Source organism: Cydia strobilella, chromosome 9 (assembly GCF_947568885.1).
Source record: "Cydia strobilella chromosome 9, ilCydStro3.1, whole genome shotgun sequence".
In the NCBI taxonomy this organism is placed as follows: Eukaryota; Metazoa; Arthropoda; class Insecta; order Lepidoptera; family Tortricidae; genus Cydia; species Cydia strobilella.
This window is the reverse complement of record NC_086049.1, coordinates 10127853-10141418: the sequence shown is the minus strand read 5'-3', so window position 1 is coordinate 10141418 and position 13566 is coordinate 10127853. Positions and strand designations below refer to the sequence as shown.

General features: G+C 40.4%; 1 protein-coding gene across 1 annotated transcript in view; it reads right to left on the bottom strand.

Annotated features, from left to right (window-relative positions):
- Window positions 1–1648: 1648 nt before the first annotated feature.
- Window positions 1649–13566, bottom strand: part of LOC134744268 (testis-expressed protein 2) — a 30647-nt gene continuing 18729 nt past the window's right edge. The window contains exons 11-20 of the mRNA XM_063678017.1: window positions 13038–13156; window positions 12447–12612; window positions 11844–11942; window positions 10759–10917; window positions 10155–10344; window positions 6973–7073; window positions 6331–6449; window positions 5797–5884; window positions 5331–5470; window positions 1649–4990 (exon numbers count right to left, since the gene is read on the bottom strand). Of these exons, the coding sequence (XP_063534087.1) occupies window positions 4795–4990; window positions 5331–5470; window positions 5797–5884; window positions 6331–6449; window positions 6973–7073; window positions 10155–10344; window positions 10759–10917; window positions 11844–11942; window positions 12447–12612; window positions 13038–13156 (1377 nt within the window). The 3' untranslated portion in view covers window positions 1649–4794. The remainder of the gene's footprint in view (window positions 4991–5330; window positions 5471–5796; window positions 5885–6330; window positions 6450–6972; window positions 7074–10154; window positions 10345–10758; window positions 10918–11843; window positions 11943–12446; window positions 12613–13037; window positions 13157–13566) is intronic.

Genomic DNA, 13566 nt, shown 5'->3' with positions numbered 1-13566 from the left:
TAATCGTAAAGTATTAGGTCTTACTTTTTACTTGAATAAACCTTTCATTTAACTTAAGTAGCTTGGAATGATATGCCAAATATAGTAAAATTGTTAGGTAGAAATATTCGACGTACGTATTTTTTTAAACGTGAAGTGACTAGGTAATTACTTTTTTAATTAACCAATGATAGTGTTAGAATTTTTTAAAAAAAGGCAAACTAATAAATGCTTTCGACTAAACACGTGAAATGCATGCAACGCAACAGTTTTTATGAATTTTATCATATGGAGTATCTATCTAAATACAAAAATATGAGAATCCACTATAAAATACATACATACATACATACATATAATCACGCCTATTTCCCGGAGGGGTAGGCAGAGACCACGGATTTCCACTTGCTACGATCCTGACATACCTCTTTCGCTTCCTTCACTTTCATAACATTCCTCATACACGCTCGCCGGTTTAGGGTGCTCTTGACCTGGCCTTTCTTCAGGATTTCCCCGATCTGATCAGAGAAAGTCCGCCGAGGTCTGCCCCTTCCAACTCCCGTTTCTACCTCTCCCTTATATACTCTCTTTGTTAGCCTCCTTTCACTCATTCTTTCCACGTGTCCAAACCATCTCAACATACCTTTCTCAATTTTTGTCACTACATCTTCGCTCAGTCCACACTTTTCCCTTATCACACTGTTCCTAATTCTATCTTGTAATCTCACCCCACATACACTTCTCAACGCTCTCATTTCCACTGCATTGACTTGGCTTTGATGCCTCTTCTGCCATACCCAACTTTCGCTACCATACATAAGTGTAGGCACCAGCACCCCTCTATGCACAGCCAACCGTGCCTTTTGCGACACCTTCTGGCTGCTCATAAAAGCGTTAAGTGCCCCATTCACGCGATTTCCAGCACTCACTCTCCTTTCAATATCTTTATCATGCTTACCGTCCCTAGTGAATAATGTTCCCAGATACACAAACTCTTTCACTTGTTCTACTCTTTCTTGACCAATCAAAATTTCACAGTTTGTCATATATTCCTCCTTTTCAAATACCATAACTTTCGTCTTACTTACATTTATTTTCATTCCTTTCCTTTCAAAAGATCCATGCATTCTAGTTACCATCTGCAACTCTTCACCCGATGACGCTAGCAATACCAGGTCATCAGCGTAAAGAAGACATTTGACGGGTAACCCACTCATTCTCAGCCCACACTCATCATTTCTCAAATCATGCAAACTACTGTCCATGAACAGATTAAACAGCCACGGTGACGCTACACATCCCTGCCTAACACCCTTTTCGATGCTAAACCACTCAGTGTACGACCCGTTTACTCTCATACAAGCACTGGAATCCTCATAGAGCGATTTCAGTGCCTGAATGAGACGGCCGCTCAATCCATACACCGACAGTACCGACCAAAGTTCATTCCTCACCACTCTGTCATAAGCCTTTTCCAAATCCACGAAAGCGCAATAGACCTTCTGACCTTTGGCCAAATACTTTTCGGCTATGCATCGCAAGGAAAAGACTTGATCCGTACATCCCATACCCTTTTGGAACGCCGCTTGTGCATCCCATACTTTTTCATCGGTTTCTTTCACTACTCTCTCAATCAATATCTTTGCATACAATTTGCCGACTACGCTGAGTAAGCTAATGCCTCTGTAGTTTTTGCAATCCAGTTGTGATCCCTTTCCTTTGTAAAGAGGTACAATGACGGCCTTGCACCAGTCCCTGGGCACTTGACCGGTTCTGAAGCACATATTGAAAAGGCGGTACAACTGACTTGCTACAATGCCTTGTCCAGCTTTCAGCATCTCGACAGAAACTCTATCATACCCTGCAGCCTTCCCTGATTTCATTCCTTTCAACGCTTTCACAATTTCATCCATGCTAATACTATCTTCGTTCTCCGACACGTTTTCAATGCTTTCATTCAACTCCAAAATTGACGTGCTTGCCTTCTCTTTATCAAACAAACTTTCAAAATACTCTTTCCATCTTTCTAAGATGCATTCTTCCTCATTCACTAATCTTCCATTCTTGTCTTTTATTGACTTTAGCTCAGAATTCTGGGTGTTACCCCTGGCTAAACGAACGGACTTCCAGAAAAACTTTATATTTGTTTGGAAATCTTGAGAGAGCCTTTCTTCCATTTTATCTTTCTGTTCGTCTTTCTTTCTGTCTACTAATTCCTTCACTAACACTTTCATTCTTCTATAATCCTTTTTCGCTTCACTGACTTCGTCAATAAAATCGACTATAAAATGCCCAATAGAGGAAATCTTGATCGTGATAGGGTCGCACTATCTACATTTCTCATAAAAGAACATTTATATAATTTTGAGTGCAAATAACGGATTATTGTCAGAATAATAACTAGTACCGACCGAGGAAGCTCGATGACGATGACGGTTACTCCCGCCCTGTCCAATTAAATATCATTACACCTCCAGTTATAGAAAAATAATACTTTGGAAAAGATTCTGACTTATCAAACTACGATCAGGGTATAAATGCACTTCCCCGGAATATCTAATTATTTACATTGATTGGTTTTAGACATTTGCATAATACATATTGACAGAAATTAAGTTGGTACAGCAAGCGCTTACGTACGCAAATTACGTGAATGCCTGCATACTTAGGGTTCCCATTCCTGAATAAAACACAATTGGATATTTTAAATATAGTTTGTCAAAGGACTGTTTCATTTCCAACATAGACAGAGAGAATCATACTATCTTTGTCTTACACGAGTACTAGCACCCAAAAGATGAGGATGAGTATAGATTTTTTGTTCTTATTTACTGACAATTTGGTTTGACCAACTATATGTTTTCTAGCAAAAGGCATCCTGAATGGTCGATTATCGTCAAGGGTGCATTTTTACGCGTCCTGACGGCAGTAACGCCTTATTGACATAATTAATAATCTTTTGCTTGAAAACGTCACAAATATTACGAAAATTGTGTTTTAGTAGTTTGCGTTCATTGCTAAGCATTAATTACATCACAGCTTAAGTATTATTTATAGAACGCCTATAAAAATCTAAATACACCGGATGAAATAAATCATTTATTTAGGCTCATTTATGTTAAAACGAACCATTCAACATAACTACGCTTGTGCTAAATTTTATTAGTATAACCAGTGCAATAATTGTTTTTGATGCGGTCTAAGTTCTTCTAATTAGCTTCGGCCCTAATTTATATGCGGTATGTATTTCCCACCTTATCGACCCAGGACTCAGGACAGAATTATAAGGAAAATTATCATAATCTAAATCAGCATTTCATACATATTACGAGTATCTGTTTCGAAGGTTGCACTGGAAAATTATTGTTTTGATAACAATAACATTTGCCCAGCATAGGTAAATAACTCCCAATTTTGTCCATTTGATATCATTTATCAAACATTTTCATTATTTGAGTGGAAGAAAGTTAAATTTAGCTAAAGGCCTCAGCTACTATTTCCTATACCGGAATTTCAACTAGAGATGGCCCGAATATTCGGTAATTATTCGGTATTCGGCTAGTTTTCCAATGTTCGTATTCGGCCGAACTATTCGGTTAATAGTGCCGAATATTCGGCAAATAAGTACTTTTTATTATGTTTGTCTTGCAGTAAAATGTATGCCTCCGGAACTTTTCAAATACTTTCTTCCATCAGGTTACGTTTTCGCGTTGTCATTAAAACATAACATGATGAGACATGTTGAATCCATAGAAAGTTTTGATTATTTGGAGGGTGTTAAAACTTTTTTGCGTATCCCTTGCCTTTTGGCCAGTTTGGTTCTAGGATATTACCTTGAAAACAATTTATCTTTAGCTGCTAATGTAATTCATGCATAAATGGTGTCTTAGAATGATACCGATGAACCAAATAATTAGGCCGAATATTCAACTCGGTACGATCTGAGCCGAACATTCGGCAGAATATTCGTATTCGGCAAACTCCATATTCGCCCCATCTCTAATCTCAGCCAAATACCTAAGCCTGAGCACTGAGCAGCCGCCTACAAAACCTACAGCAATGCCACAGACGAAAAAAAATTACCATTTTATATTAAGAAGATTGCAAAACGCATGAAAGATCTTAGTATATAAACACTGTAATGGTAGAAATGATCAGTCAGTGCCAAGCTATGGCAAAATAATGGCATCAGAACGGTACAATTCAATTGCACCGTTTGCAATAAAAAGGTCCTAACTACGAAATTTAATTCAACCCAATAAAGTAGAACATTTATTTTCTTTAATTTGTTATTAAGACCTTTATAATTCTAATGGTGTAAATATAAGAAAAAAAAAATACGTGTCTTGGCATTGCACCCTTCCTTTATTCATTCTATTCTAAACGCGCTTTTGGCACTAAAATGTATTCATACTTCGCTAATAACCCTTCAACCGCCGCCGTCGGATATATGAGACAAAGTGGTCGGTACATGAACTACATATAAATGATTACTAGAAATACACCAGCATAGTGCCAATTCGAGGCTGGCTCGATACCATGTTCTTCGGACAATTAGAAGCTATATGCACCGAACTATGTGCCATGATTTGAGCTTATTAGAGTCAATTAGTGGACTGATCAACGACAATCGGCAGTGGACTATGGTACTCGCCATAAAATAAAAACTTACGAATGTTTTAACGGTTTGGTGTAACTGACACTTAGAAGCGCACCATCTCGGACGTAACTACCGAGATATCCTTTATACTGCAGTCGTCCCGTCCATCATATTTGACATAATACTCTAGTTTATACGCACCAGCACCACCGATTCTAAGTGGATTCAGCGAAGACGGGCGTGGGGGTCATGACGTCGACGGCGATGTCCTCCATGTTGGGCAGCACCAGCACCTTCTCGAACTCCTTGCTGAGCTTGTGCTCGATCCAGTTGGAGATGTGCGCGAAGCGGAGCGTGCGCGCGCCCACCGCCGGCCGCGCCTTCAGCACCAGCTGCGGGTTCGTGCGGAAACTGGAACAACAACAGAACTATACGCTAGATCACTCATTTTCATTAATGGTATCAATCAATCAGGTTTATTTTTAGGATCAAATTTCTACATGGGACCCATTGCATTAAAGCAATACAAAAATCAGAAATAATAGTCAAAGTTCGACAGTCGTACTTCATTCGCGAAACGCTCCTAACAAAACAATAAGTGAACGTGACGTCAATGTCACTGAGAGGCCATCTTGAATTATGGACAGAACAAGAAAATTGCGTTTTTGTCAGTGAAATATTGCGTTTATGTATATAGTTGCTAAACAATCTTTTTTGGATAAAAAGAACATCCCAAAGACTAAGAACTTGCCCAATCCATAATCTGTCGTGAGGCGGCGGCGGCAGGTTTAGAGCTAGCCTTCCCTCCAACCCTTGGATCTCTACTTGTAGCTTGATGTCCGTGTTCGACAGGCCCTCCATAGCTCGTTTCACGTATTTGAAGTCGGTTACCTGCAAGCAAGTTTGTACTTTAACCCACCTAGTGTTGAATTTTCCAAGAACACATGTTTAGTGAAAAGTAGTTACTTTAGTAGGGTCAAAAACGTTACGGAAAACAGGCGTTTTACCTATGGAAATATACAAGTTAACGATTTGCGTACTTTTACTGAAGCTTTCATCATACAGCTTCTAAGAATTGGAATATGAGGGTCCAGTACGAACATTCAAAATAAGGCTTCAAAGGTATTGTATGATGGCCACAGAAACCCAGCGACCATGTAGGTCTCATCTCGTTGCAGTAAGAGTTATGAATGGCTAGTCAACAGTGTGGTACTAACCTGCTGAAAGTATTTATTTGTAGATATCTTATCAACCATTCTCAGGAACTTCTTTTTCGATGAACCGCTCTCTGACGTCGCCGATGCACTGTAAGAACATAATAATTTTTTTAATCATAAAAATTAAGTCTATCAGATAATTCAGATACGTCAATCTTCTTTGAGCGTTCGTGCGCAAAAGAACACTATTGTAACATTTAATAGTGAGGGTTATCGGTAAGTATACAGTTACCGATAAATGATAGCTGTAATAAGTTTGTGAATATGATAAGCCTGACCACAACCACAGTGTAAAAAGTAACAGTGGACCGACGCCTTTGATGTTTGCTTAAATGTCGACACCGCACAAGAACACAGTAGGGTTTTCACAGACTTTAATGCTGCGTAATAATTTAATAAGACACGATGGCCCTGTAAGTAGTACCGAGCTACTAACAATGGCGATGTATGCAGCTCGGGTGCGCGCTTGTATGCGGCTAGAGGATAACACAAGAAATTATCTAAGATGATGAGGGAATGAGACAGAACACGTACAGCTCCTGCGTTTGTATCGCCTCGTTGCTGTCCACGGGCTGTACAGGCGGGCTCTCGTCGTCACTAGAAGATTCCGCCGAGTCTTCCACCTCGCTGTCGAATATGGCGGGCTTGCGTTTCTGCACAGACAACATCGGCGTTCAAACATACAAGGCGTACCCCCTTATTCATAAAATTTAGCAATCCTTTATAAAATTTTGTAACTTTCGAACTTACACAAATGTCAAACTAACAAATAAGGAGAAACTATTATCAAGGCCTAGTTGGAATTCACAAGGATTTATGAATAACGCCATTTTACCCGAGTTAAGAGAAAAGGGGGCGGCCGTTTCTCCATACAACCGTAGTGTCATTTTCCTCTCTGGATAGCTGTGGTTGATATACAACAATTGTGTCAAAATATTTTCATATACAACAATTGTGTCAAAATATTTTCAATAATGTTAATATCCAGAGAGGAAAATGAGAACTATGTTTGTATAAAAAGGCGATTTCTTACGGGTCCTCCAATTTCGTCTTAAACACTCAACTTTTCATTAAGACTTTGAGGAAAGTAAAATACATATCTAACTAAAATAATCATAATAGTTAAACTGGTTCATTTGTGTATTTAGTCTTTATATACCGAATAAGGTTAATTACCCGTAGCTGCTTTTCGGAGAACATTCCGGTCCCCAAAACTATGTGATCGTTCTCCACTACGTGCTCTTCAGTCAGTAATAGCTTTTCTTCCAATGTTAGGTCTGAAAAAACGTCAAAGGCCATGAGCACCTCTAAAAAAAACAATTAATTTTCCATCTAAGATCTAGGCAACCATGGACTGGGCAAACTTAAATAAGGCAACCTATTACAGTTAGATTAAGAATAAAATAAGCTTTCATACGATTAAATATTAACACTGGAAGTACATTAGCGCCACTTGCGCCATCCCACTAACCCGGCGTTAACCGGTGAAACCGTTAACCCAGTGTCAAATTGTTTAACCGGTTAATCCCGGGTTAGTGAATGGTGCAAGTGGCCCTAGGAAAACTAAATATTTAATACTGACTGTACGAAATTTAACTAGCCAACCTATGTGCAATGTGTTATTCCTTATAATCTTTATCACTAATAAATAACAGATGAGAGTATATATTTATTATAACGTATCTCCTACTAATACTTATCCTACGCCTACATCACACATCTACAGGGTTATTATGAAACTCAGAACGGTTGCTTCAAATAACTAAAACGATCGGTTTCGCCTTGATCTATCCTTAGTATCCCTACTACCTACACACTTATCATTATCATTGAGGAAAAAATACTACTAACAATGGCAGATTTCTTTGATGGGTCTGGTTCTCACTTCAGATCTTTTGAAAGAGATTTAGAATAAACTGCGTCCGATTCTGGGGAATGATCCACTCTTGCGCCTTTCTACGAAATGCAGTTAACTTTTTTTTTTTTTTTTTTTTTTTTTATTCAGAAACAAACAGTCATACATAGTTTATGAACTTAGTTTAAAGACAAGAAAATCAGACCTATAGTTTCATAACAAAATAACATATAAATAGGTCCGTGGCTATTAACTACATAAGAGAAAGACTTAGTTTGTATTTTACAATTACTATAAATATACTTAAAATTTGTAAATCAATGAATTGATACCTTTGTAAAAATTAAAATTGTAAGTGAGTTTGAACAAGATTTAAATTTAGTTATAGATATTTACTATTTAAATGCATTCTTAAGTTGTGTTAGTGTACAGTTAAAAATGTCTATATCATTAAGTTTAAGGTTCTCATTAAATAGTTTACATGCGCGTTTGATGAATACATTCCCACCGTAACCAGTCCTACTGAATGGTATAGAAAATAAGTTTCTTTTACGACAACGGCGCTCTCGTCTTCGCGGAACTCTAAAACAGATTTTATGTAAAAGAATAGGGGCTTCTAGTTGAGAATGGAAAATTTTAAAGAGCAAAACGGAATCAGTGGAATCACGACGGTCACTAAGAGTTTGAATATTAAAACGTTTACAGGTGTCGATATAGGTATAGTCAGCAGTATAGGCTAGTCCACTCCTGAAGGCCAGTGATTTAATAAATCTTTTTTGAAGTCTCTCAATTTTGTCAATGTGTACTTTGTAGAAAGGTTTCCATACTGAGCTACAAAATTCAAGATGGCTTCGAACATAACTGTTGTAGAGAATTTTATATGTTAGGCGGCTTTTAAATGGTTTGCCAACGCGCATAATGAAACCTAACTGTTTATATGATTTTGCTAGCATTTTATCAATGTGTGGGATAAATGTGAGTTTGGTATCCATAATCACACCAAGATCTCTGATTTCGGTTACTCTGTTTAAGGTTTTACCGGATAAGGTAATTAATTACATTTTTCTTTTTAGAGAAAGTGATGACATTGCATTTTTCTAAGTTAAGAAACAGGTTATTTATTGCACAGTATCTAACTAAGTTGTTTAAATCATCTTGTAATTTTTCACAGTCGCCAATATTTTTAACTGTCCTAAAAATCTTTGTGTCATCTGCGTAAAGTAATAATTTAGAGTTCTGGATGTAATTAGACATGTCATTTACATAAAGAGTAAAGAGCAAAGGACCAGTTAACGATCCTTTTGCAAATTATTCACGAACGGCGAGCTAAAAGCGCATTCGCCAGACCTTTATTGATGGCCTCGGTTGACTCGTTGTTCAGTGAGTAGGAGATACTCACTCTTCTCCTTGAGCTTCATCAGGTTGATGTTGGTGAGGATGGTGATGGTGGCGCCGCCGTCGTAGCGCAGGTCGGCGTCCAGCCACACGCCGCGCTCGTCCCACGTCACGACACGTACAGCGGGCACGTTATACTCACTCTTCTCCTTGAGCTTCATCAGGTTGATGTTGGTGAGGATGGTGATGGTGGCGCCGCCGTCGTAGCGCAGGTCGGCGTCCAGCCACACGCCGCGCTCGTCCCACGTCACGACACGTACAGCGGGCACGTTATACTCACTCTTCTCCTTGAGCTTCATCAGGTTGATGTTGGTGAGGATGGTGATGGTGGCGCCGCCGTCGTAGCGCAGGTCGGCGTCCAGCCACACGCCGCGCTCGTCCCACGTCACGACACGTACAGCGGGCACGTTATACTCACTCTTCTCCTTGAGCTTCATCAGGTTGATGTTGGTGAGGATGGTGATGGTGGCGCCGCCGTCGTAGCGCAGGTCGGCGTCCAGCCACACGCCGCGCTCGTCCCACGTCACGACACGTACAGCGGGCACGTTATACTCACTCTTCTCCTTGAGCTTCATCAGGTTGATGTTGGTGAGGATGGTGATGGTGGCGCCGCCGTCGTAGCGCAGGTCGGCGTCCAGCCACACGCCGCGCTCGTCCCACGTCACGACACGTACAGCGGGCACGTTATACTCACTCTTCTCCTTGAGCTTCATCAGGTTGATGTTGGTGAGGATGGTGATGGTGGCGCCGCCGTCGTAGCGCAGGTCGGCGTCCAGCCACACGCCGCGCTCGTCCCACGTCACGACACGTACAGCGGGCACGTTATACTCACTCTTCTCCTTGAGCTTCATCAGGTTGATGTTGGTGAGGATGGTGATGGTGGCGCCGCCGTCGTAGCGCAGGTCGGCGTCCAGCCACACGCCGCGCTCGTCCCACGTCACGACACGTACAGCGGGCACGTTATACTCACTCTTCTCCTTGAGCTTCATCAGGTTGATGTTGGTGAGGATGGTGATGGTGGCGCCGCCGTCGTAGCGCAGGTCGGCGTCCAGCCACACGCCGCGCTCGTCCCACGTCACGACACGTACAGCGGGCACGTTATACTCACTCTTCTCCTTGAGCTTCATCAGGTTGATGTTGGTGAGGATGGTGATGGTGGCGCCACCGTCGTAGCGCAGGTCGGCGTCCAGCCACACGCCGCGCTCGTCCCACGTCACGCCGCCCACGCGCTCCACCAGCGGACACGCGCCTGCTAGTGACAGCTCCGTCACCACCAGCGGCGACATGAACGAAGGTAGCTGAGATAAGGAAACAAATTATGGTACAAAAGGAACGATAAACTGTATAACGGGTGATGATTGAGGCGACGACGAGGCGGAGACCTTTTACGTAACCTTTAAAAAATTCAACCGTTGACCATGAATCAGTATAACTCGTGTCAACTTGAAAACGTCTACACGAATTCAGACGTATCCTAATGAGTCTTCAACAGAAAGGAGGGAATAGTTTCCACAAACATATAAATTAGTTATAAAGTATTCCAGACATATACAAAACAAATCAGTCAATTTTTTTCAATCACTTTCCCAACTTCTAGTTTCAACAATCCCAAGCCAGTCCAAAAATTAAATAAATTTTATGTGAAATATTTCTAAAGTGAGTGTTATTCTGTCAAAATAAAAGCATTGACAATTTGACACAAAATCACTCACCTTGAGCGTGTTAAGTTTCCTCTGTATCCTGTTCTGCACTCGCATCATGATGTGCGGGTCCCTCATGACGTCGTACATGACTCGGGCCAGCACCGTGTTCACCCACGACACTTCGGCGGGCAGCACTCGGCAGTCGCACGTGGACGGAGCTGATTTAGGCTGCAAGAGAATATCAACACTGTGAAATCGGTAATAAGGTCCAATATTAGGGTAATCTGACTTGTGTAACATTACTAAAGAAGGCACCGCGAAGCTAATAATTCATCTATAACACGCCACGCCTTCTACTCTAATTTAAACGTACAAATAGAGGGTAAGCCTAAGCACAGTACCTACTCGCACTTATGGACTACCCCTGATATCTTTCGAGTACAAAAGTGAGTGAAGTGAGTTTTGGTTATCATCTGATGAAACGAGATCGGCCCTAACCGATTTCGCTTCTATGTCTACATAAGAGGGACAAAGGTAGAAAGAAAAATTGGAATAGGATAGATATGGGTACTAACATCGGTCTTTCGTTTCTTCTTGGTTTTGCTTTTAGCCTCTACCGGCGTGGGATCGAGGTCGCAGGTGACTCCCGTGTCGACCATCTGCCTCGCGCTTTCTTCGTGCGTCTGTCACAAATCGGATTGGACTTTTGTCTAAGTTAAAATACTAATAATAAGGGATACTTTATTACTACGAGATTAGACAGTGGTAGCGTCGTGCAAATACAAAGGAAAGTAATTAGTAATTACAGAGATATAAAATACTTTTCTTTTAAAACTTTCTGATTTCATATGAACATTCGGCTAGCCGGTGTGGAAATGTTTAAACGTTACGCTACTGTTTGCCTTAAAAATACTGAGTTTTGAGCGTGCGTGAAACTTTACTAAGACGAGTCAGTTCTTTTTGTTTATTTTTTTTATCGTAAATGCGGGATTACTAGCTTAATGAAGCCGAATCGAATTTCCACAGAAGGCAACATTGTTTGATAAAACAAGACAGGGAGAGAGAGAGAGAAAGGAGAGTAGATCTAGGTACTTTACAAATACAATGTGGTGAAGACAAGTTGAATTCATATTTGCAGCCAATAAATCACTTGCCTGCATGATTTTTATTAGATATGGCCAAAACGTTTTCTCATACGAGCTCCAATCCGTAACGGTAGTAGGAATTTCCGACGGCACTGGATTAGCTTTGTTCTGAAACAAAACAATTCGGTCACAACATTTCTTACAGATAAATGATAACTAACGTCCTTTATTTACCAACTCGTTTCCGAAATCATCTCATCATCCGAATCAGGTTCTGTGTAGTTCATGGATATGTTTAAAGTACTTGCTAAAAACCGGGAAGCAAGTAGGTGCTGTAAAAGTTAGGTTAGGTTAGGTTTGCTTGACTTTTACAGGCTGGCGCGTTAGTAATCTGGATTTAAAACTAGTGTTGTCTCTGTCAAACAGAGGACGGTTTCGAACTCGGCGACGGAAGACTCGTCCCTGCTATGCTATAGCCGTGCATATACTTCGAAGCTGTTAGCTGTTACTTACATTGGGCTCCGGGAAACAGACGGTGTCCTTATCCAAGCTAGCCCTCCTTGATGTCGGGTGCGAGATCGCTGGAACTCACGGAAGACTCGAGCGACGGATTTGCCTTCGCTATAGCCGTGTGTTTTCTTCAAGAACTGTAAGTAGTATTCTGTTACTTACATTGGGCTTCGGGAAGGAGACGGTATCCTTCTCAGAAACTTTGTAGACGGCCATCTCTATGCCCTCCTTGGTGTCGGGCGCGAGATCGCTCGTACAATTGTCTTCAGCGACGGAAGACTCGAGTGACGGATTCGCCTCCGCTATAGCCTGGTGTATTCGTCGGAACCTGTCGATAGTGTTAATAAAAAGTTATAGTTAATGCAACATCACACATTGAATTTTTAATTTTATTCTTAGCCCTTTCAAAGATTCAAAAATCAAAGAATCAAAGAATTTATTTGCATAGAACACATAAGGTGTTACAAGATAAAAGAAATCCGTGCATTCAGTCTTCATGCAGGCGTGCAAATATTGTAAAAAATAGGCAATATTTACGAAAAAAAAGATCTATTGTTAAAGCTTAAAATAACATAAATATATAGGTAGGTGATATAAAATTTGCAAAGTGATGTCAACTGATAGTTTCCCATTATTCAATTAGACTCAAAAATTCTTGGAAAAATGTTCCATAGATGAGAAAAAATAATGATAATAGACTAAAAACGCTCCTTTATCTAGTAAGAGGATATTAGTAAAGTAAAATATACAAACCACTCAAGTTTGTCGCGACCCGTCCTCGCGAACAGAAACAGCCGTGAGTGCTTGTCTTTAGAATGTTTCACGTGTAAGCTCCACTCCCCTTCCGCCGCGCCCTCTACTGTCTCCGGCTCCTAAACCAACAAGGCAAGAGTTACTCAAAAGTACGAATACCTAAAGTGTACCAATATATGAATACAATTTGATACTTTTGAGTCTTTTGACCCACACATACCGCAAAAAAAAAGTAAGTCAAGTTTGAAAAAGAAAAAAATCCTCACTACAATGATGCGTACCTAGAGTCAAGAGTCACCGCGTACATACGTACGCTTACTGAGGTCCCGATGTTTAAATTCCAAAATTTAAACATCGGGACCTTTAGTTATTCACCAGTTAAGTTATGTATATATATATATATATATATATATATATATATATATATATATATATATATATATATAAATTCGATGTATATATTTATATTAGTAGTACTCAATATTATTATGTCACGTCGTCCACAACGTGTCCCGTCCCGCACTATGCT